Source organism: Sorex fumeus, unplaced genomic scaffold (genome assembly GCF_029834395.1).
Source record: "Sorex fumeus unplaced genomic scaffold, SorFum_2.1 ptg000128l, whole genome shotgun sequence".
In the NCBI taxonomy this organism is placed as follows: domain Eukaryota; kingdom Metazoa; phylum Chordata; class Mammalia; order Eulipotyphla; family Soricidae; genus Sorex; species Sorex fumeus.
This window is the reverse complement of record NW_026606185.1, coordinates 10,618,924-10,641,410: the sequence shown is the minus strand read 5'-3', so window position 1 is coordinate 10,641,410 and position 22,487 is coordinate 10,618,924. Positions and strand designations below refer to the sequence as shown.

The window sequence follows — 22,487 nt, the reverse complement described above, 5'->3', positions numbered from 1 at the left end:
CATAGCTTTTTCAATTCCTCTTTGGGAGACCCGAATAGCATTCTCATCCTGTTTGTGCAGGGCCCAGGTCTCTGAGGAGTATGTTAGTGTAGAGGTAACAATGAAGTCGAAGAGATGTGCCCAGAGCCAGAGGTTCTTTGTCCTCCCAGCTACTTCTTTGATGCTCTTGAAGGTGTTCCATGCTGCTCTCTTCTTCCTGCGCAGCTTAGATGCCAGGTCGTTCGTCATTTTGAGTTCTCGATCTAGGTATACGTAACTGCTGCATTCAGAGATGTTCATTTTGGTGAGAGCAAATGGAATGTCAGGAACAAGTTCGTTTTTCATAAACATTGTCTTCATGAGATTCAGCTGCAGTCCGGTATTTCCACACTCATGATCAAAGTCGGCCAGCATTTGTGACACTTGGCTTATGTTTGGTGTTATTAGAACGATGTCATCAGTGAAGCAGAGGTGTTGTATTTACCAAACATCTCTCTTCACTCCCATTTCTTCCCATTCCAGTTGTCACATGACATTCTTGAGAGTGGCACTGAAGAATTTTGGTGAAATGTTATCGCCTTGTCAAACCTCTCTCTTTACATCTATGATCACTTACTTGTAGAATGGTGAGATCCTGGTGGTGAATCTGTAATACAGTTCACAGAGGATCCAAATGTACTGAGTTTGAACGGAGTTTAAACACCCTGTTTGGCCAGGCACGGGGGCAGAAATTCCAGTAGGCGGGGGTCACACCCACCAACTGGCCCCCTGGCGCCATCTAAGTGTAATCCCATCAACGGCCAAAACTCAGAGACTATAAAAACCAGCTCCAGGAAGAGAGCAGTGCAGTCTCCTGCCCCCGAGCCTGGCTGTCCTCGCCGGGGCCCTTTGGAGGGGAGCGGGTTGAGCTTTCCTCCCCGCCCCGACCAGGGCTCCGGCAGCCAAAGACCTCCAGGACCAGCTACCACCATGCTGAGACCACTCTCTGCACACATGAAGGTACTGGCAGAGGGACAAAGTCACGCGGGTTCCGGGGCCAAGATCTCCAAGCCTACTCGGATTGGGGCCGAGCATCCTCCACCCAGATCCTCCAAATTCCAGTAGGTGGGGATCACACCCACCAACTGGCCCCCTGGCGCCCTGTAATCCCATCAACGGCCAAGACTCAGAGACTATAAATACCAACTCCCGGAACTGCGACATCTTATTATGACATCTTATTATCTCATTCCTACTTTGGACAAACTGGCAGGCTACCGAATGTAGCCTGCCCACACAGCAGAGTCTGGCAAACTCCCCGTGGCGTACCCAATATGCCAAATACCAGTAACAATGATGGGTCTCATTTTCCTAAAGAGCCTTGAATATAATATCAGGTCTAGGATGAAGGAGACGTTACTGGGGCCTGCTTGAGGCAATCGACGAATAACAGGATGATTTGTGTGATTTGTGATGTTCCCCAGTTGAATGCAATCTTTCTATGTCTGTCCCTTCTTTATGACTCATTTCGCTTAACATGATACTTTCCATGTAGTACCACTTGTATATGAATTTCATGACTTTATCTTTTCTAACAGCTGCATAGTACTCCACTGAGTAGATGTACCAAAGTTTCTTTAACCAGTCATCTGTTCTCAGGCACTCAGGTTTTTTCCATATTCTAGCTATTGTAAAGAGTGCTCCAATAAACAAACAAGTGCAGATGTCACTTCGACAATACTTTTTTGCCTCTCTGGGATATATTCCCAGGAGTAGTATTGCTGGGTCAAATGGGTGCTCAATTTCTTTCTTTTTTTTTATTAGTGAAGCACCATGAGGTACAATTGTAGATTTACAAATCTTTGTGCTTGGGTTTCGGTCATACAATGATCAAATACACATCCCTCCACCAGTGCCCATTTCCCCCCACCCCTCAATTTCTAATTTTTTGAGAATCGTCCATATTGTTTTCCAAAAGGGCTGAACCAGTCATCATTCCCATCAGCAGTGAAGGAGAGTCTCTTTCTCGCCACATCCACGCCACCACTGGTTGCTTTTGGTCTTCTGGATGTGGGCCACTCTCTGTGGTGTGAAATGATATCTCATTGTTGTTTTGATCTGCCTCTCCCTGATGATTAAAGATGTAGAGCATTTTCTCATGTGCCTTTTAGCCATTCGGATTTCTTCTTTGAGACTTAAGTTTCTGTTCATTTTGTTGGCCCATTTTTTGATGGGGTTGGGTGTTTTCTTCTTGTGGAGTTCAACCAGTATTTTCTATATCCTTGATATCAGCCCTTGTTGGATGTTTATTCGGTGAATATTCTTTCCCATTCTGTAGACTGTCTTTGTATTTTGGTCACTGTTTCTTTTGAGATGCAGAAGCTTCTTAGCTTAAGATAGTCCCATTTGTCTATTTCTGTTTTCACTTGCTTGGACAGTGGCGTGACATCTTTGAAGATACCATTAGCTTCAATTTCATGGAGGGTTTTGCAACTTTGTTTTCAATGTACCTTATGGATTCCAGTCTGATGTTGAGGTCTTTAATCCAATTTGATTTTACTTTTGTACTTGGTGTTAGGAATAGAGCTGAGCCCACTTTTTTGCATGTAGTTGTCCAGTTTTCTTAGCACAATTTCTTAAAGAGGCTTTCCTTGCTCCACTTCATGTTTCTTGCCCCCAATCGAAGATTAGATGATCATATGCTTGGGGGAGATGTCAGTATATTCGACCCTGTTCAAATTGGTCTGCAGCTCTGCCTTTGTTCCAGTACCATGCTATTTTAATTATTACTTCTTTGTAGTAGAGTTTGAAGTTAGGGAGGTTGATTCCTCCTATTTTCTTTTTCTCCAGAATTGCTTTAGCTATTCATGGGGGCTTATTGTTCCATATGAAATTCATGAGTGTTTGCTCCATTTCTTTGAAGAGTGTCATGGGTATACATATAGGAATCGCATTGAATTTGTACAATGCTTTGGAAAGAATTGCCATTTTGACAATGTTAATTCTTTCGATTCATGAACCGGGGATATTTTTCCATTTCCTGGTGTCCTATTTTATTTCCTGAAGTAGAGTTTTGTAGTTTTCTTTGTACAGGTTCTTTACTTCCTTAGTTAAACGGATTCTTAGGTGTTTGGTTTTCTTGGGCACAATTGTGAACGGGATTGTTTCCTTCATGTCAATTTCTCTTTCACTATTTGCTTATAGGAAAACCCTGGACTTTTGGGTATTGATTTTATAGCCTGCTACTTTATTATACAAGTCTATTGTTTCTAGGAGTTTCTTGGTAGAGGTTTTAGGGTTCTCTAAGTAGAGTATCATATCATCTTCGAATAGTGAGAGCTTTATTTCTTCCTTCCTACCTGGATCCCTTAATGTCTTTTTCTTGCCTGATCGCTATTGCAAGTACTTTCAGTACTATATTGAACAGCAGTGGAGAGAGTGGATATCCTTGTCTCGTCCCTAATCTTAGGGAGAAGGCTTTCAGTTTTTCCCCATTGAGGATGATGCTACAGCAAGTATTATTCTTAATGGAGAAAAACTAAAATCCTTTCATCTAAGATCAAGTAAAATCAAGGTTGCTCACTTTCACCACTTCTATTCCATATAGTACTGACAGTGCTTGTCATAGCATTTCGGCAAGGAAAAGTTATCAAGGGTCAAGGAAAATAAAAAGTAAAGCTATCATTATTTACAGATAACATGACACTAGACTTAGAAAATCCTAAAGACTCTACAAAAAAGATCCTAGAAACAATAAGTTTGTACAGTAAAGTTTCAGGATATAAAATAATGCTCAAAAGTCCATGACTTTTCTGTATAAAAATAATAAAAAAGATAAAAGGGATATTTAAAAAATCCTATTCGCAATTGTACCTCAAAAATCGAGTACCTCAGAATCAGTGTAACTAAAGAGGTGAAGGATCTATACAAAGAAAACTACAAACACTATTTCAAGAAATAAAGGAGAACATGAAGAAATGGAAATAGAGCACCACTCAAAGATTGGGAGGATTAATATCATCAATGTAACAATACATCCCAAAGCATGATACAGATTGAATGCAGTCCCTATAAGGATATCCCGTCATATTTTTTGAAAGAAATAGATCAGACAGTCATGAAATTAATATGGAACAATACCTTCCCATCATTCCTTCCTGAATAGCTAAAGCAAACTTTGGGGAAAATGGGAGGCATTTTCAACTGTACTAAAAAGCAGCATTAATTAAAGCAACATGATATTGGAATAAAGATAGATCCTCAGATCAATGGAATAGACTGGATATCCTGAGACAGACCCTAGGCTCTTTGATCAGTTAATCTTTGATAACAGAGCAAAACAACATGAAGTGGATCTAGGAAAGCCTCTTCAACAAGTGATGTTGGAAAAATTGGTAAGTTACATGCAAAAGAAAAACAAAAACAAAAATATCCTGCCTATTTATAATTCATGCACAAATCAAACCCCACCAAAATCAAAATGAATTAAAGATCTTGATTTCAGACCTGAATTTAGGCAGAACTCTCTATGACGTTGAAGCTAAAGACACATTCAGGAATGAAGACCAAGCAAAGCACTTAATCACTTCACTTCACAGATCACAGATCATCCTGTTAATCGTCGATTGCCTTGAGCAGGCCCCAGTAACGTCTCCTTCATCCTGGCCCTGAGCTTATATTCAAGGCTCTTTAGGAGAATGAGACCCATCATTGTTACTGGTATTTGGCATATTGGGTACGCCACGGGGAGTTTGCCAGACTCTGCCGTGTGGGCAGACTACATTCGGTAGCCTGCCGGTTTGTCAAAGTAGGAATGAGATGTCATAATAAGAGGTCATAATAAGGCGCATTCGTGGCCACGCGGTTCTGGGAGCTGGTTTTTATAGTCTCAGAGTCTTGGCCGCTGATGGGATTACACTGCGCCAGGGGGTCAGTTGGTGGGTATGACCCCTGCCTACTGGAATTTGGAGGATCTGGGTGGAGGATGCTCGACTCCAATCTGAGTAGGCTTGGAGATCTCGGCCCCGGAACCCACGTGGCTTTGTCCATCTGCTGGTACCTTCAGGTGTGCAGAGAGTGGCCTCAGCATGGTGTTGGCTGGTCCTGGAGGTCTTCGGCTGCCGGGGCCCTGGCCACTTAACTTAACTTCACTTAACTTCCCGTTAATCGTGGATTTGCTTGACTGGGCACCAGTAACATCTCCATTTGTCCCTGTCGCGTGCGAGTGTAGCCCAATGGCATCTGTTCGCTCTAGGAATACGAAGAGCCTCAAACCGATCACTCATGATCTTGATGAAGAAGTCTGACCATCTGGTAGGTGGGTGGCCACACGGTCTTTTGACATCCCGTGGAATCCAGCTGGTAACGGCTCTCATCCAGCGGTGCTCTCTAAATCTCATTAAGTGACAAGCCCATCTGATTTTTGACACCTTGGCAAATGAGACAACATCCCTGATTCTTGATCATTGATGGAGGTTGGAACTCCGGATTCTTTCTCTCATTTGAGTGAAACGTGATATTCCAAGCATAGCTCTTTCAATTCCTCTTTGGGAGACCCGAATAGCATTCTCATCCTGTTTGTGTAGAGCCCAGGTCTCTGAGGCGTATATTAATGCAGGAAGGACAGTGGAATCAAAGAGATGTGCCCAGAGCCAGAGGTGCTTCGTCCTCTTACCTATTTCTTCGACGCTCTTGAAGGCGTTCAAAGCTGCTGTTTTCCTCCTACGCAGCTCGGGTGCCAGGTCATTTGTCATGTTGACTTCTCGACCTAGGTACACATAGCTGTTGCATTCAGAGATGGTCGTTTCGTTGAGAGCGAATGGGGCGTCAGGAATGAGGCTGTTTCTCATAAACATTGTCTTCGTAAGATTCAGCTGTAGTCCTACCTTTCCACACTCACGGTTGAAGTCGGCCAGCATTTGTGTCGCTTGACTAATGTTTGGTGTTATTAAAACAATGTCATCAGCAAAGCGGAGGTGGTGTAGTTGCCGACCATCTATCTTCACTCTCATTCCTTCCCATTCCAGTCATCGCATGATGTTCTGAGGGTGGCACTGTAAAATTTAGGTGAAATGGTATCACCCTGATTGGCTAGGGCTTCAATGACCACTTCTGTCTCAACAGAATCAAAGGCCTTCTTTAAATCAATGAATGTTAGACAGAGCGGCATCTTGAACTCCTGAGAAACCTCAGTGAGCTTGGTTATCATGTGGATATGGTCGATGGTGCTGAAACCTTTGCGGAACCGGCCTTTCTTGCATTGTTGTCCTTCATCTAGTGTTCTGCCAATCCTATTCTGGATGACTCAAGTGAACAACTTGTAGATGACAGACAATAGGCAGATCGGGCGAGAGTTGCCAATGTCATGCATGTCTCCCTTCTTGTAAAGTAGTACAGTCCTGCTGGTTTTCCACTGGGACGGAACCTTGCATTCAGACAGGTAGTATGTGAAGAGCCGAGCCAGCGTATTGATGAGTACTGACAGCAGGTTCTTCAGGTGTTCAGGTCTGACCTTGTCTGGGCCGGGTGCTGTTCGTTTCTTTATTGACGAAATGGCGTGTCGGATTTCAGAAGGGAGAATACTGGGAACGACATATCCATCCTGTGGAATTTGGTATGTCAGCAGGTGGACATTGCTATCGAAGAGATTTGAGTAGAAGTCATGAATAATCTTCTCCATTGCCATTCTGGATTATGTGATAGATCCATCAGGACGTTGGAGGGCAGTCATCTTGGTCTTGTAGTTGGCGAAGGACAGGTGGGCGTTATGAATACTTTTCCTGGCTTCTGCCGCATCTATCAGCACTTCTGCTCTTCTCTCTTTGAGGTCTTCCTTGATGGCATCTTTATACTGCTTTGCAAGCTCGGACGTTCGCTTGCAGTTGCCTGAGGCATGTGCCAAACCACGTTGGCAAATATGCTCAAGAGATTTTGAAGACAGGTGTTTTTTTGTGGCTGTCTCTCTCTTAGCGTTCCTTGCACAATCATGGAGGTGCTAAACTAATCGATCGTATTCCTCGTCAATGTTGTCAACAATGGCATCCTCCCATGTTGCCGCAATAGTGCCAAAGAACTCCCAGTTGATGGTCATTCTGGTAGTTCTTTTCTTAAACTTTGCATCCCATTCTCCCTGCTCTGTGAAGTAGAATTTTGCATGAAGGAGATGGTGGTCCAATCCCGTTTGGAATTTTGGGACAACAGCAATGTCAGTCAGGCAAAATCGTCGATTGAATATGATGTGGTCTATTTCATTGTGGAATCATCCACCGGGAGACTCCCATGTCCAACTTTTAGATTCGGCCTTCTGGAATCTTGAGTTACCATGGATGGTCTTGGTCGACATGATGAACTCAGACAGTCTCTCACCCTGTTTGTTCCATTCTAGGCCATGGGTCCCAATGTAAAGTTCTTCCGCTGATCTTCTCGGTCCTATCTTCGCATTACAATCACCCACAATGATCTTGTAGAAGGTGTGGTCTTCTTTATAGAACTTCTCCAGCTCCATGTAGAACTTCTCAATTTCTCCTTCATCATAATTGGATGTTGGTGCATAGACAATGAAGATAGAAACTGCCGGCAGTGAGCCACATCTATTCAAATGTAAACATCCGATTCGAGTTGTTAGGTACTCGAATGAATCAATGCTCATGGCCATGTTTGTGTTTGCAAGGACACCAACTCCTCCGACACCTCTTTTATCACATGTTCCAAGGAACAATTCTTCTCCAGTGTCGAAAACGGCGTGATGAGATTGGTGCCTTCTTGTCTCGGTCATACCAATAATGTCCCACTTGATCTTTCGCGCTTATACCATCAGGTCCTCGATGGATGCATCTGGTGCTAGCATACGTGCATTTAAAGTACAGAAGGTCATTTTTGTCTTCCTTCGTTGTGGCAGCCTAGTTCAACCTTGAGATTTTATCGGCCTCTCCTTTCTCATCCTCCTCAATGCTGCCATATTGGTGACGCCTTCAGGGTCAGGGGAATGATGCCCATTGTAATTACTACCTCCACTACCTCCACTACCCAGCCGCCCGGTCACTTTCCGGACCCGTGCTTCTGCCCTGGCCGAGACACACGCATCACTGAAGTCCCACAGAACAAGATAAGTAGAACTCTGAGACCTTGAACTCCAGGCTCAACGAACCCAGGGACAGAGATTCTCTGCTTGCTCCCACCAACCACAGGTGAAGAAGGGATTAAAATCAGGATCCCAACCCTACACTCCTCTGTCTGCTTCCACCAACCACCAGAGACCCAGGGATTGGATTGAGCACAGAAGACCCACCCTACCCCTACCAGTACCAGATAAATACCTCACTGGCAGACATCCACTACTTCCACTACCTCCACTACCCAGCCACCACCACAATCCAGGATGCTTTCCGGATACACGTGGCTGCAAAGCAGCCGCACGACACATTATAAGAATCTTATAGAATTGCCGTACCATATTTGACAGGGTTCAAATATAGTAACACCTACAAGGGCCATTAGAGGTCGCCCCAAAAGCCTCTATGCCTCTCGGAAAGCCTGGCAAGCTACCGAGAGTATTCCACCTGCACGGCAGAGCCTCACAAGCTGTCCGTTGTGTATTCGATATGCCAAAACCAGTAATTACAAAGCAAAGCACGTAGAAGCAAAATGGAACTACATTAAACTAAGAAGCTTCTTTATTTGAAGAAAATGATTACCAGAATACAAAGACATACCATGGATAGGGAAAAGTTATTTGCCCAATACTCACTTGATTAGGGACTATTATCCAAGATATATAGGACGCTGGTAGAACTTTACAAGAAAAAAAACATATAACCCCATCAGAAATGGAGAGTAGTGATGAACAGAAACTTCCTCAAATACAAAGGGCGAAAATGCATACTAAAAAGTGCTCTAAATATCAGGTAGATGCAAATCAATACAACAATGAGATGTCATCTCATGCCACAGAGACTGCCACACATCAAAAAGAACAACCTGCTGTTATAGATGCAGAGAGAAAATAACTCTCATTCACTGCAAATGAAAATTCTGATTGGTTCAACCTCTCTGGAAAACAATATGGACATTGTTCAAAAGCCTAGAAATTAATTTGCCACATGACAAGTAATACAACTCCTGAGGATTGTGGCCCAAAATTATAATGAAAATAAAAATCATCTGCTCTCCTATGTTCATTACACTGCTCTTCACAATAGTCAGAATCTGGAAACAACTCAAGTGCCTGACAACAAATGAATGGATAAAGAAACTATGGTACATCTACAAAGTGGAAGACTATGTAGCTGGAAATAAAAATGAAGTCATGAATTCTATGGCTCTTTGTGTTCCTGGAGCAATCAGATGCCATTGGGCTACACTAGCACCTGATAGGGGTGAATGGAGATGTTACTGGCGCCTGCTCATGCAAATCGATGAGCAACGGGATGACAAGTGATACAAGTGAAGTGATGATGGACATGGACATGCTGGGTGAAATTATTCAGAGAGAGAGAGAGAGAAAGAAATAGAGAGAGAGAGAGGCAAAAATAGAGTGTTGCACTCATTTGCGGGATATTAAAAAATAAAACAACATAGAGTGTGAATTATACCCAAAGACAGTAGAAGTAAAGACCAAGAGGTCTGGTCCATGATAAAAAGCTTGCCACAATGTTGTAGAGGGAGGGCAGTTAGATGAGAGAAGGGGCCACAATGACAATGAAGGCTGGGAATGGTCATTCTGGACAAGAACTGGAACAAGAAAAGGAGGGAAAGGAATATTCATGATACTCTTTCAGTACCAGTATTGTAAACCACATGAAATGAAACGAAATAAAATGAAACTAAGAGAGAAGAGAGAGAGAAAAACATGTCTGCCTTAAAGGCAGGCTGCAGGTGGGGCACTGAGTGGAGAGGAAATTGGGGGACATTGGTGGTGGGAAATGCACAGTGGTGAAGGGATGGTTATTGGAACATTGTATGACTGAAACTCATTCATGAAAAACTTTGTGACTGTATATCTCATTGATATTCAAATATTTTTAAGATGAAGAAATGGACTTGATGGGGAAAGAGAAAAATCATTAAAAATTAACATTTAAATTTTATCTCTTCCACAAAACCAAACAAGACTACAGCAGATTAAAAAGCACAGGAAATAACTTTAAGCTGTACTAAAGACACTTTATAGCTGGGTGAAATATATTTGTACTCAATCCAGCCCTTGGTAAATGGGCCTATATCCAAAAATCTATAAAGCACTCAGAAAGCTCAACATAACAATCCAACGACCTATCCATAAGTGGGGTTAGAGGATGAACAGACACTTCCTCAAAGAAGACATACAGATGAACCAAATATATATATATATGTATATATAAGTATATATATACATATATATATAAGTGATCATCATCAATCATGATTAGGAAAATATGCAAATCAAAACAACAATGAGATATCATCTTATGTTATAAAAATGGCACATATTAGATGTCTGGAAACAGTATTTGCAAGGTTGTGGTTATTCACTGTGGGTGGCAATGTCATCTAATTCAGGATCTGTGGAAAGCAATATAGACATCAATCTAAAAAACAGGAATAGAACTCTTGGATAACCTGTATGGGGTCCTTGGAAAAGGGAGGTGTGTGCAATGGTGATGCATGTGGTATTAGAATTATGTGCATGAGAAAATATTAATAACTTTGCAAACTACAGAGTCTTAGTAAAAATTTCAAAACATAAATTTGACTTCTTATTGTTCATACTACTACTAATAATTCATACTTATTATTCATATTCATCTTTCCTAGGATGATGAAGAGTCACATACACAGCCAAGAAAGAAATATAGTGCAAAAGATTCATTTTACAAATCCTCTACACAGAAGTAAGTATTTTTCCAATATAATTTTTATTTTATTTAACCAATTCATTTATCTAAAGGCCTTTCATGCAGAGTTCAGGAGGGCAGAGATTACATTTACCAGTACTCCACCACTTTCGTCAGTGCTCAGCTACTTTTGGCAGTGCTTGTCCAGGGCTTCAGTGCTCTGGCCTTAGAATGTGGTGCTGCTCAGGCCCTGCAGAGCTAGGGAAGCCAGGGCCATTCTGGCTGCTCAGCAGCTTCCAAGGCTATGTCTGGCAGTACTCAGGAGGCCATAGGGTGCCAAGGATTGAACCAAGATCAAGTACATACAAGGCATATTTCATAACCTCTTTACTATCTTTGACCAATGGAAATTTTATTTTAAATTTTATTTTATATTTATTGACAGACTTTTTAAAAAATTTATTTATTGAATCACTGTGGGAAAAGTTACAAAGCTTTCAGGTTTAGGTCTAGGTCATGCAATCATCAAACACATTTCCCTTCACCAGTACTTATTTTTCACCACCAAGAACCTCCCTCCCAACCCTCCCAATGCCTATGAGGCAGATGAAATCTAGTTAACACTCTATCTACTTTGATTAGATTCATTGTTTCGACAAAAGATGCACCATTGTTATTTAGAGTTTACACCCCAAAATCAGACCTGCTGAAAAGGCATTGTGAAATAATTTGTTTTCTACACCTGGTTACAAGAACCAAATGATGTCGCATGGCCACAATAGCAGGGACGCAATTTTGGATTACTGAAATTTTACTTAATAAGCCTGGAAGTATTTCTGCCGAGAGTCAGATAATTATGAGATTGATTTCTGTGGCTCTGGAGCCATGACTGTGCCAGAGAGCCACTCGTGGGGGAGGGGGGGCAACTCGTGACCTTGGTAGGGCATGAAGGACGAGCCGGGAACGCCTCCCTTCCCATGAGGTTTCAGTTGCCCTGTCACGACTGGTTCATACCTGGCTTTCCAAAAAGCTCTGAGGCAGCTGCCATCTTGGTGTCCAGAGGAAAAAAGGCAGAAAGGAACCCTTTCCCTCCCAGACAGTCTTTTTCTTTGTACATATAATATTCTGTGCTCATCTGTGAGTCCCAAATTCTTTAATATTTTCAAAAATTAAAATATTGAGTAATAAAGATGCTCAGACTCAAGTTTTTGAAAAGTAGAAATGTTTATTGGCAAATAGAAGCAAGGAAGCGCCCTAGTAGGGAGGGACTTAGTATAGGTCTAAGTTAGAAGGGAGTCTTGATTTTATAGCCTGCCACTTTACTATTCAAGTATATTGTTTCTAGGAGTTTCTTGGTAGAGGTTTTAGGGTTCTCTAAGTATTTAAAAGACTCCTCCCATTCCATTAAAAGACTCCTTTAAAAGATTCCTCCCATTCCTTATCAGTTGGCAAGTGTTTATAAAAGATGCCAGAAAATCAGAGGGATGTTTAATTGGTCCAGGTCTTTCCAGGAATAATTGCTCATTATTTTATTTTCCCTGTCATTGTAGCCTCAAAGACAGAATTTTATGTTCCTGAGAAACCCTCAAAAAAGCTGGGGTGGAAATACTAGTATCTGACAACATCAATTTCAGGTTGAAAAAGATTTGAAGGGACAGTGAAGGCCATTTTCAATTCAATAAGGGATACGTGCAATAGGAAGAAACCACACTCTTAAATGTATACGCACCTAATGAGGGAACAGCTAAATATTTAAAACAACTGCAACAAATTTTAAGGAGGACATTGCTAACAACACAATAGTAGCCGGAGACTTCAACATTGCCTTATCACCTCTGGATGGATCAACAAGAACGAAACTCAGCAAGGAAACATTGTCTTTGAAAGAAGAAATAGAAGCGAAAGGGCTTATAGACCTATACAGAGCTTTACACCCCCAAAAGAAAGAATACACATTCTTCTCCAGTGAGCAGGGAACATTTTCCAAAATAGACCATGTGCTAGGCCACAAAATATACCTCAATAGAATCAGGAAGATAGAAATTGTATCAACCATCTTTTCAGACCATGATGCACTGAGGATAGAAGTGAATCACACACAGACACGGAGAACCAAATCGAACACCTAGAAATTAAACAACTCAATGCTGAACAACGAGTGGGTCAGGAAAGAAGTCAAGGACAAAATCAAAAGATACCTGGAAACAGATGAGAATGAAGACACGAGCTACCAGAACTTATGGGATGTAGTAAGCTGTATTAAGAGGAAAACTTATAGTTCTGCAAGCATTTCTCAGGACGGAAGAAAGGATGCACATAAACAACTTGACTTCACAGCTCAAGACCTTAGAAAAGGGTCAACAGAAGGACCCCAAATCAGGCAGAATAAAAGAGATCATAAATCTTAGAGCAGAAATCAATGACATGGGAACCAAAGAAACTATTCAAAATATCAATGAAATATCAATGAAACCAAAAGTTGGTTCTTTGAGAAAATAAATAAGATAGATAAACCACTAGAAAAACTTACAAAGAAACAGGGAGAGAGAACCCTAATAAACCGAATCAGAAATGAGAAGGGGGATATCACAACAGAAACCAAAGAAATTCAAAAGATCATCAGAGACTACTTTGAAAGTCTGTATGCCATGAAACAAGAGAACCTAGAAGAAATGGATAAATTCCTGGATTCCTATCATCTCCCAAAGCTGAATCAAGGAGATCTAGAGTACGTGAATAGACCTATTAACGTCAAGGAAATTGAAACTGTAATCAAAATTCTTCCCCAAAACAAAAGCCCAGGTCCAGATGGATTCACTAGCGAATTTTTCCAAACATTTAAAGAGGACCTACTGCCAGTTCTTCTCAAGCTTTTCCAGAAAATTTAAAAAACGGAAACTCTCCCAAACAGTTTCTATGAAGCCCATATCTCTCTAATAGAAAAAGGAAACAAAGACACCACAAGAAAAGAAAAATACAGGCCGATATCCCTAATGAACATGGATGTGAAGATTCTCAACAAAATAGTAGCAAATGGAATTCAACTACTCATCAAAAAGATCATACACCATGAGCAAGTGGGATTCACCCTGGGGATGCAAGGATGGTTTAACACTCGGAAATCAATCAACATTATCCATCATATCAACAAAAGAAAAGATAAAAAGCATATGATCATATCAATATATTCAGAGAAAGCATTTGACAAGATCCAGCACTCGTTTATGATGAAAACCCTCGCCAAAATGGGGAGAGAGGGACTTTCCTCAATATAGTTAAAGCCATCTATCACAAGCCTACAGCAAGCATCATCCTAAATGGGGAAAAACTGAGATCCTTCCCCCTAAGATCAGGGATGAGACAAGAATGTCCACTATCTCCACTGCTGTTCAATATAGTACTGGAAGTACTTGTAATAGCGATTAGGCAAGAAAAGATATTAAGGGAATCCAGGTAGGAAAGAAAGAAATCAAGTTCTCACTATTCTCAGATGATATGATACTATACTTAGAGAACCCTAAAACCTCTACCAAGAAACTCCTAGAAACAATATACTTGAATAGTAAAGTGGCAGTCTATAAAATCAATACCCAGAAATCCATGACTTTCCTATATGCAAATAGTGAAAGAGAAGAAAGTGACCTGAAGAAAACAATCCCATTCACAATTGTGCCCAAGAAAATCAAGTACCTAGGAATCAGCTTAACTAAGGAAGTAAAGAACCTGTACAAAGAAAACTACAAAACGCTATTTGAGGAAATAAAATAGGACAAGAGGAAATGGAAAAATATCCCCTGTTTATGGATCAAGAGAATTAACATTGTCAAAATGGCAATACTTCCCAAAGCACTGTACAAATTCAGTTTGATCCCTATTACGATACCCATGACATTCTTCAAAGAAATGGAGCAAACACTCCTGAAATTTAGAATCAACCTCCCGAAGTTCAAACTGTACTACAAAGCAGTAATAATTAAAATAGCATGGTACTGGAACAAAGGCAGAGCTGCAGACCAATGGAACAGGGTCAAATATACTGACATCTCCCCCCAAGCATATAATCATCTAATCTTCGATTGGGGGCAAGAAATGTGAAGTGGAGGGAGGATAGTCTCTTTAACAAATTGTGCTGGAAAAACTGGACAGTTACATGCAAAAAGTGGGTTCAGATCTGTCCCCGACACCAAGTACAAAAGTAAGATCAAAATGAATTAAAGACCTCAATATCAGACCAGAATCCATAAGGTACATTGAAGACAAAGTTGGCAAAACCCTCCATGAAATTGAAGCTAATGGTATTTTCAAAGATGTCACTCCACTGTCAGAGCAAGTGAAAACAGAGATAGACAAATGGGACTATCTTAAACTGAGAAGCTTCTGCATCTCAAAAGAAACAGTGACCAAAATACAAAGACAGTCTACAGAATGAGAAAGGATATTCGCCGAATATATATCCAACAAGGGTTTGATATCAAGGATATATAAAATACTGGTTGAACTCCACAAGAAGAATATAACCAACCGCATCAAAAAATGGGGCGACAAAATGAACAGAAACTTAAGTCTCAAAGAAGAAATCCGAATGGCTAAAAGGCACAGGAGAAAATGCTCTACATCATTACTCATTGGGGAGATGCAGATCAAAACAACAATGAGATATCATTTCACACCACAGAGACTGGCCCTTATTTTAGGTTTGGTTTTGAGTCTATGAAGTTCCTGAATTGCTGTTTATCTAAAAAATAGTCTACCATTCCTTCGAGTTTGTGCGAAATTTAGCAGGATAGAGTTTTGTTTGTGAAGCATTCATTTCAGTGAGTTTTTTCACTATATCCCACCATTACTTTCAGGCTTGGAGGTTTTCCTCTGATAGGTCTGCTGTGAATCTAAGGGCATCACGTAAGAGACTAAGATTCTTATCCCTGAAATACAGAAAATTAGAAAATAGAATCATAAAGTGATCAGAAATTGTCATAAAATATGCCAAACTGGTTTGACAATCCAGGCTGATCACAAACTACATAAAGAGACAAACAAATACATACAGACTGCCAAGTTTTAGGATCACCTGGACAGGCATAAATGGCTCACAGTCAGACCATTTATTCATTGAAACGTTGCTTCCCCACCTGACTCTCAAAACATTAGTTGACAATGCAGAGACTGGCACACATCAAAAAGAACAAGAACAACCAGTGCTGGCTCAGACGTGAGGAGAAAGGGACTCTTTTTCCATTGTTGGTGGGAATGCTGACTTATCCAGGCTTTTTGGAAAACAATATTGGAATTCCCCCAAAATACTAGAAATTAAGCTTCTATATGACCTAGCAATACCACTTCTGGGAATATATCCTAAGGTTCAAAAAAACACAGTAGAAATGACATCTGCACTTGTATGTTCACTGAAGCACTGTTCACAATAGCCAGAATCTGGAAACAACTTCAGTGCCTGAGAACAGACAACTGGTTAATGAAACTTTGGTGTGTCTACACAGTGGAATACTATGCAGTTGTTAGAAAAGATTCACTGCCACTGTCCTCCCGTTGTTCATCGATTTGCTCGAGTGGGCCCAGTAACGTCTCCATTGGAGACTTTGTTGTTACTGTGTTTGGCATATCGAATACATCATAGGTAGCTTGTCAGGCTCTGCCGTGCGTGCGAGATACTCTCGGTAACTTGCCGGGCTCTCTGAGAGGGGCGGAGGAATAGAACTCGGGTCGGCCATGTTGACTGCGTGTAAGGCAAACACCCTACCGCTGTGCTATCGCTTCAGCCCAGAAAAGATGAAGTCATGAAATTTACTTAGAAGTGGATGGACATAAAGTGTATCATGCAAAAGTGAAATGAGTCAGAAAGAGAGGGACAGACATAGAATGACTGCATTCATTTGTGAAAAATAAAATGACATAATATGAGAACCATGCCCAGGGGCAGTAGAGACAAGGGCCAGGAGAATTGCTCCATGGTGTGGAAGTCTGCCTCATTTGCTGGGGGACAAATCAGTCAGTATAGAGAAGGGACCATTACACCAATAATGGTTGGAAGGATCACTTGGGATGAGAGATGTGTGGTGAAAGTAGATAAAGGACCAAACATTATGGCCTCTCATTATCTGTATTGCAAACCATAATGCCCAAAAGTGGAGAGAGAGTAATAAGGAAATTGTCTGCCATTGAGGCAGGGGTTGGGTTAGGGTGGGAGTGACTGGAGGGATACTGGGAACAATGGTGGTGGAAAATGTACACTGGTGGAGGGATGGGTATTTGACCATTTTTATGACTGAAACTCAATTATGAAAACTTTATAACTGCAACTCATAGTGACTCAATTAAAAATAAAAATACAGGCCAATAAAAAACTAAAGAAAAACATGAGTTGACAGATGCTAAGGACAGTTAGTAAGTACATAAACACACAATAGGAACAGGGTAAGAATACAGGCTAAGAACTGACGACTATGTGTTGTTGCTTCTAGAACTGGCTATTTGCTATTTGTACATTAGTGGCATTTTAGAGTTTGTTCCAGGGCTGGTTTAGTTGTAGCAAGTATTGTCAAATCTCGCTTGACTGAAAATGATTTTTAAGATTTATTTTTGAACTCAGGTATTTGGGTATTGTGACAGAAATCACCAGGCTATCACAGAGTCAGGGATAAGTGACCTCTCCCATCCTCTTGTTTTTCTGGGAGCCTGGCAGTCATGCTCATGAACTGCCTCTTGTGCCACATAAGTTCATTAACCAGCCATGATCCAGAGATTCATTCACAAATCTTGAAAGAAATCAACAAGCTTCCAGACCCCAAAAATCACCATCTAGTTTAAAATTTAACTCCAACTGTATCACGTAATCAAAATTTTAGAATTCCTGGAGCATGCTGTCACAATCACTGATATATCAGGAGTAGCACACCACATTGGACAGTCTTATCACTTAATCACTTAACTTCCCGTTAGTCGGCGATTTGCTCTAGCGGGCGCCAGTAACGTCTCCATTTGTCCCTGTCGCGTGCTAGTGTAGCCCAATGGCAACTGTTCGCTCCGGGAACATGAAGGGCCTCAAACCGATCATTCATGATCTTGACGAAGAAGTCTGACCATCTGGTAGGTGGGCAGCCACGCGGTCTTTTGACATCCTGTGGAATCCAGTCGGTAACAGCTCTAGTCCAGCGGTCATCTTTAAATCTCATTACGTGACCAGCCCATTTGATTTTTGACACCTTGGCAAATGAGACAGCGTCCCTGACTCTTGATCGTCGACAGATGTCAGAACTCCGGATTCTTTCTCTCCTTTGAGTGAAACGTGATTTTCCAAGCATAGCTCTTTCTATTCTTCTTTGGGAGACCTGAATAGCGTTCTCATCTTGTTTGCATAGGGCCCAGGTCTCTGAGGCATATGTTAATGCAGGAAGAACAGTGGACTCAAAGAGATGTGCCCGGAGCCGGAGGTTCTTCGTCCTCTTAGCTATTTCTTCGATGTTCTTGAAGGCGTTCCAAGCACTCTCTTCCTCCTGCGCAGCTTGGGTGCCAGGTCATTTGTCATGTTGAGCTCTCGACCTAGGTACACATAGCTGTTGCATTCAGAGATGGTCGTTCCGTTGAGAGCGAATGGGGCGTCAGGAATGAGGCTGTTTCTCATAAACATTGTCTTGGTAAGATTCAGCTGTAGTCCTACCTTTCCACACTCACGGTCAAAGTCGGCCAGCATTTGTGCTGCTTGGCTGATGTTTGGTGTTATTAAAATAATGTCATCAGCAAAGCGGAGGTGGTGTAGTTGCCGACCATCTATCTTCACTCCCATTCCTTCCAATTCTAGTCGTCGCATGATGTTCTCGAGGGTGGCACTGAAGAGTTTCGGTGAAATGGTATCACCCTGCCGCACCCCTCTCTTGACATCAACGATCACTTCTTTGTAGAATGGTGAGATCCTGGTAGTGAATCCGCAATATAGCTCACGGAGGATTCTGATGTATTGGGCTTGAATGCCCTGATTGGCTAGGGCTTCAATGACCGCTTCTGTCTGAACAGAATCAAAGGCCTTCTTTAAATCAATGAACGTTAAACAGAGCAGCATCTTGAACTCCCGAGAAACCTCAATGAGCTTGGTTATTGTGTGGATATGGTCGATGGAGCTGAATCCTTTGTGGAACCCGGCTTACTCGCATGGTTGTCCTTCATCTTGTGTTCTGTCAATCCTATTTAGGATGACTCGAGTGAACAACTTGTAGATGACAGACAATAGGCAGATCGGGCGATAGTTGCCAATGTCATGGATGTCTCCCTTCTTGAACAGTAGTACGGTCCTGCTGGTTTTCCATTGGGACGGAACCTTGCATTCAGACAGGTAGCGAGTGAAGAGCCGAGCCAGTGTATTGATGAGTACTGAGGGCAGGTTCTTCAGGTGTTCAGGTCTGACCTTGTCTGGGCCGGGTGCTGTTTGTTTCTTTACCGAAGAAATGGCGTGTCAGATTTCGGAAGGGAGAACGTTGGGAACGACATATCCATCCTGTGGAATTTGGTATGTCGGCAAGTGGACATGGCTATCGAAGAGATTTGAGTAGAAGTCATGGATAATCTTCTCCATTGCTGTTCTGGAGGATGTGATGGATCCATCAGGACGTCGGAGGGCAGTCATCTTGGTCTTGTAGTTGGCGAAGTACAGGCGGGCATTTCGAATACTTTTCCCGGCTTCTGCCGCATCTACCAGTACTTCTGCTCTTCTCTCTTTGAGGTCTTCCTTGATCGCATCTCTGCACTGCTTTGCGAGCTCAGACGTTAGCTTGCGGTTGCCTGAGGCATGCGCCAAACCACGCTGGTGAATTAGCTCAAGAGTTTTCGAAGATAGGCGATTTTTTGTGGCTATCTCTCTCTTGGCGTTCCTCGCACATTCATGGAGGTGCTGAACCAGTCGATCGTATTCCTCGTCAATGTTGTCAACAATGGCATCTTCCCATGTTGCTGCAATAGTACCAAAGAGTTCCCAGTTGGTGGTCATTTCGGGAGTTCTCTTTTTGAACTTTGCAGCCCTTTCTCCCAGCTCTATGAAGTAGAATTTTGCACGAAGGAGTCGGTGGTCCGATCCCGTTCGAAATTTTGGGACAACAACGACATCAGTCAGGCAAAACCGTCGATTGAATATGATGTGGTCTATTTCGCTGTGGAATCGTTCACCGGGAGACTCCTATGTCCATCGTTTAGATTCTGCCTTCTGGAACTGTGAGTTACCATGAGTGGTCTTGGTCGACATGATGAACTCAGACAGTCTCTCACCCTGTTCATTCCATTCTAGGCCATGGGTCCCGATTTGAAGTTCTTCAGCTGATCTTCTCGGTCCTATCTTGGCATTAAAATCACCCACAATGATCTTGTAGAAGGTGTGGTCTTCTTTATAGAACTTCTCTAGCTCCATGTAGAACTTCTCGATTTCTCTTTCATCATAATGAGATGTTGGTGCGTAGACAACGAAGATAGAAACTGCAGGCAGTGAGCCACATCTATTCAAATGTAAACGTCCGATTCGGGTTGTTAGGCGTTCGAATGAATCAATGCTCTTGACCAAGTTTGTGTTGACAAGGACACCGACGCCTCCAACACCTCTTTTATTGCATGTTTCGAGGAACAATTCTTCTCCAGTGTCAAAAACGGCATGGTGAGATTTGTGCCTTCTTGTCTCGGTCAGACCAATGATGTCGTACTTGATCATTCGCGCTTGTACCATCAGGTCCTCGATGGATGCATCTGATGCTAGTGTACGTGCATTCAAAGTACAGCTGATCATTTTTGTCTTCCTTCGTTGTGGCAGCCTAGGTCAGCCTTGAGATTTTGTCAGCCTCTCCTTTCTCATCCTTCTCAGTGCTGCCATGTTGGTGAAGCCTTCAGGGTCAAGTGAATGAGACCAGTTGTAGTTACTGGTTTTGGCATATCGAATACACAACGGATAGCTTGCCAGGCTCTTCCGTGTGGGCGGAATACTCTCGGTAGCTTGCCAGTCTTTCCGAGAGGGATAGAGGCTTTTGGGGCGAACTCTAATCACCCTTGTAGGTGTTACCATATTTGAACCCTATCAAATACGGTATGACAATTACAGAAGATGGTTATTTAGTGTCTTATGATGTGTCCGGAAAGCGTCCTGGAGTGTGGCGACGGCTGGGTAGTGGAAGTAGTGTCGATAGTGGAAGACTGCCAGTGGGGTATTTTTCTGGGTAGGGTGGGTCTCCTATGTGCAATTCGATCCCTGGGTGGTTGATGGAAGCAGACAGGGCAGGGTAGGGTGGGTCTCCTGATTAGAATCCCTTTGTCTCCTGTGGTTGGTGGGAGCAAGCAGAGAAGCTCTGTCCCTGGGTCCCCCGAGCCTGGAGTCCAAGGACTCCGAGAGTTCCGCTTATCTTGTTCTGTGGGTCTTCAGTCGTGTGTGGGTCTCCGCCGGAGCTGCCACGCAGGTCCGGAAAGCATCCTGGAGTGTGGCGACGGCTGGGTAGTGGAAGTAGTGTCAGTCTAGGTGGGTATAAAATTATGGATTGAATATTTTTGTCATTCAATACTTTGCACATATTTTTCCAGTAGAAGGATCTTAATCTCAATTAAGAAAATATTAGCACGAAAGGCTTAACCTGTAACATATTAGTAATCTCTTATACCAGGGCTTAATTGCTCCAGGGTAAGATATAACAATATTCATACATGTTCTTCTAAAGAAATCTTTCTGGATCATTTTTTGTCAACTAATCATAACAAGCATTGCAAAATCAATCATTTAAGGCCTGCTATTAGGGTAGACTTGGGTGGTACTTGGGAAAATTGGAAATAATGGTGGCATAAAGGTATAATGGTGGTGGTATGGTATTGGAATATTAAATCTAAAAAAGATTTATATTTGTTAAAACACCTTGATTTAAATTTACTCAAAATGCAGTTATTTCATGCATACAAACACACCACCAGTTAAGCTTTCCTCTACCAAATTCCCCAGATTTCCTTCTCTCTGCAGTCAGACCTCTCAGTATCACTGTAGCACTGTCCTTCCATTATTCATCAATTTACTTAAGTGGGCCCAGTAACGTCTCCATTGTGAGACTTGTTGTCTCTGTGTTTGGCATATTGAATACGTCACAGGTAGCTTTCCAGGCTTTGCCGTGTGGGTGAGATACTCTCGGTAGCTTGCCAGGCTCTCTGAGAGGGGTGGAGGAATCAAACTCAGATTGGCCCTACCGCTGTGCTATCACTATAACAAATTGTTGCTTTCTCCAACAAGACTTAAATAAATGGCAATTGGAATTAATACAAACTGAATCATTAAAGTTAATTTGTGATGATTGATGGATGTTGTATATTGTTAGCCTACAAAAACAAAGGAATTAAAATATTTTAATATAACATAATATAATACTTATTTTCAAATACAATAATAAGTTTTCATCTTTGGCATCTAAAATATATCACATTAAATTTTATTTTATTTTTTTGGGTTTCATTGTGGTAAAAATAATGTCTTCTTTCCATTGATAGACTTTAAAAAATTCTTTTTTTAGACTTTTTTATTGAATTCCTGTGAGATAGACCCTTTCAAAGCTGCTTATTATTAGATTTAAGTCACACAGTATTCCAGCACCCATTCTTCCACCAATGTGCATCTCTCAGCAACAGTGTCCCAAAGTTTCCTCACATCAAAAAAATTCTTTACAAGATATTTTGAAGTTTGGAATTGGTAAAACCTGCAAATGT

At 41.8% G+C, this 22,487-nt stretch overlaps 1 protein-coding gene across 1 annotated transcript in view; it reads left to right on the top strand.

The window, feature by feature from the left end:
* The window catches only part of SPMIP7 (sperm microtubule inner protein 7), a 90,339-nt gene that overhangs the window by 27,059 nt on the left and 40,793 nt on the right, over nucleotides 1-22,487 (top strand). The window contains exon 3 of the mRNA XM_056138418.1: nucleotides 10,750-10,826. Coding sequence (XP_055994393.1) covers nucleotides 10,750-10,826 — 77 coding nt within the window. The remainder of the gene's footprint in view (nucleotides 1-10,749; nucleotides 10,827-22,487) is intronic.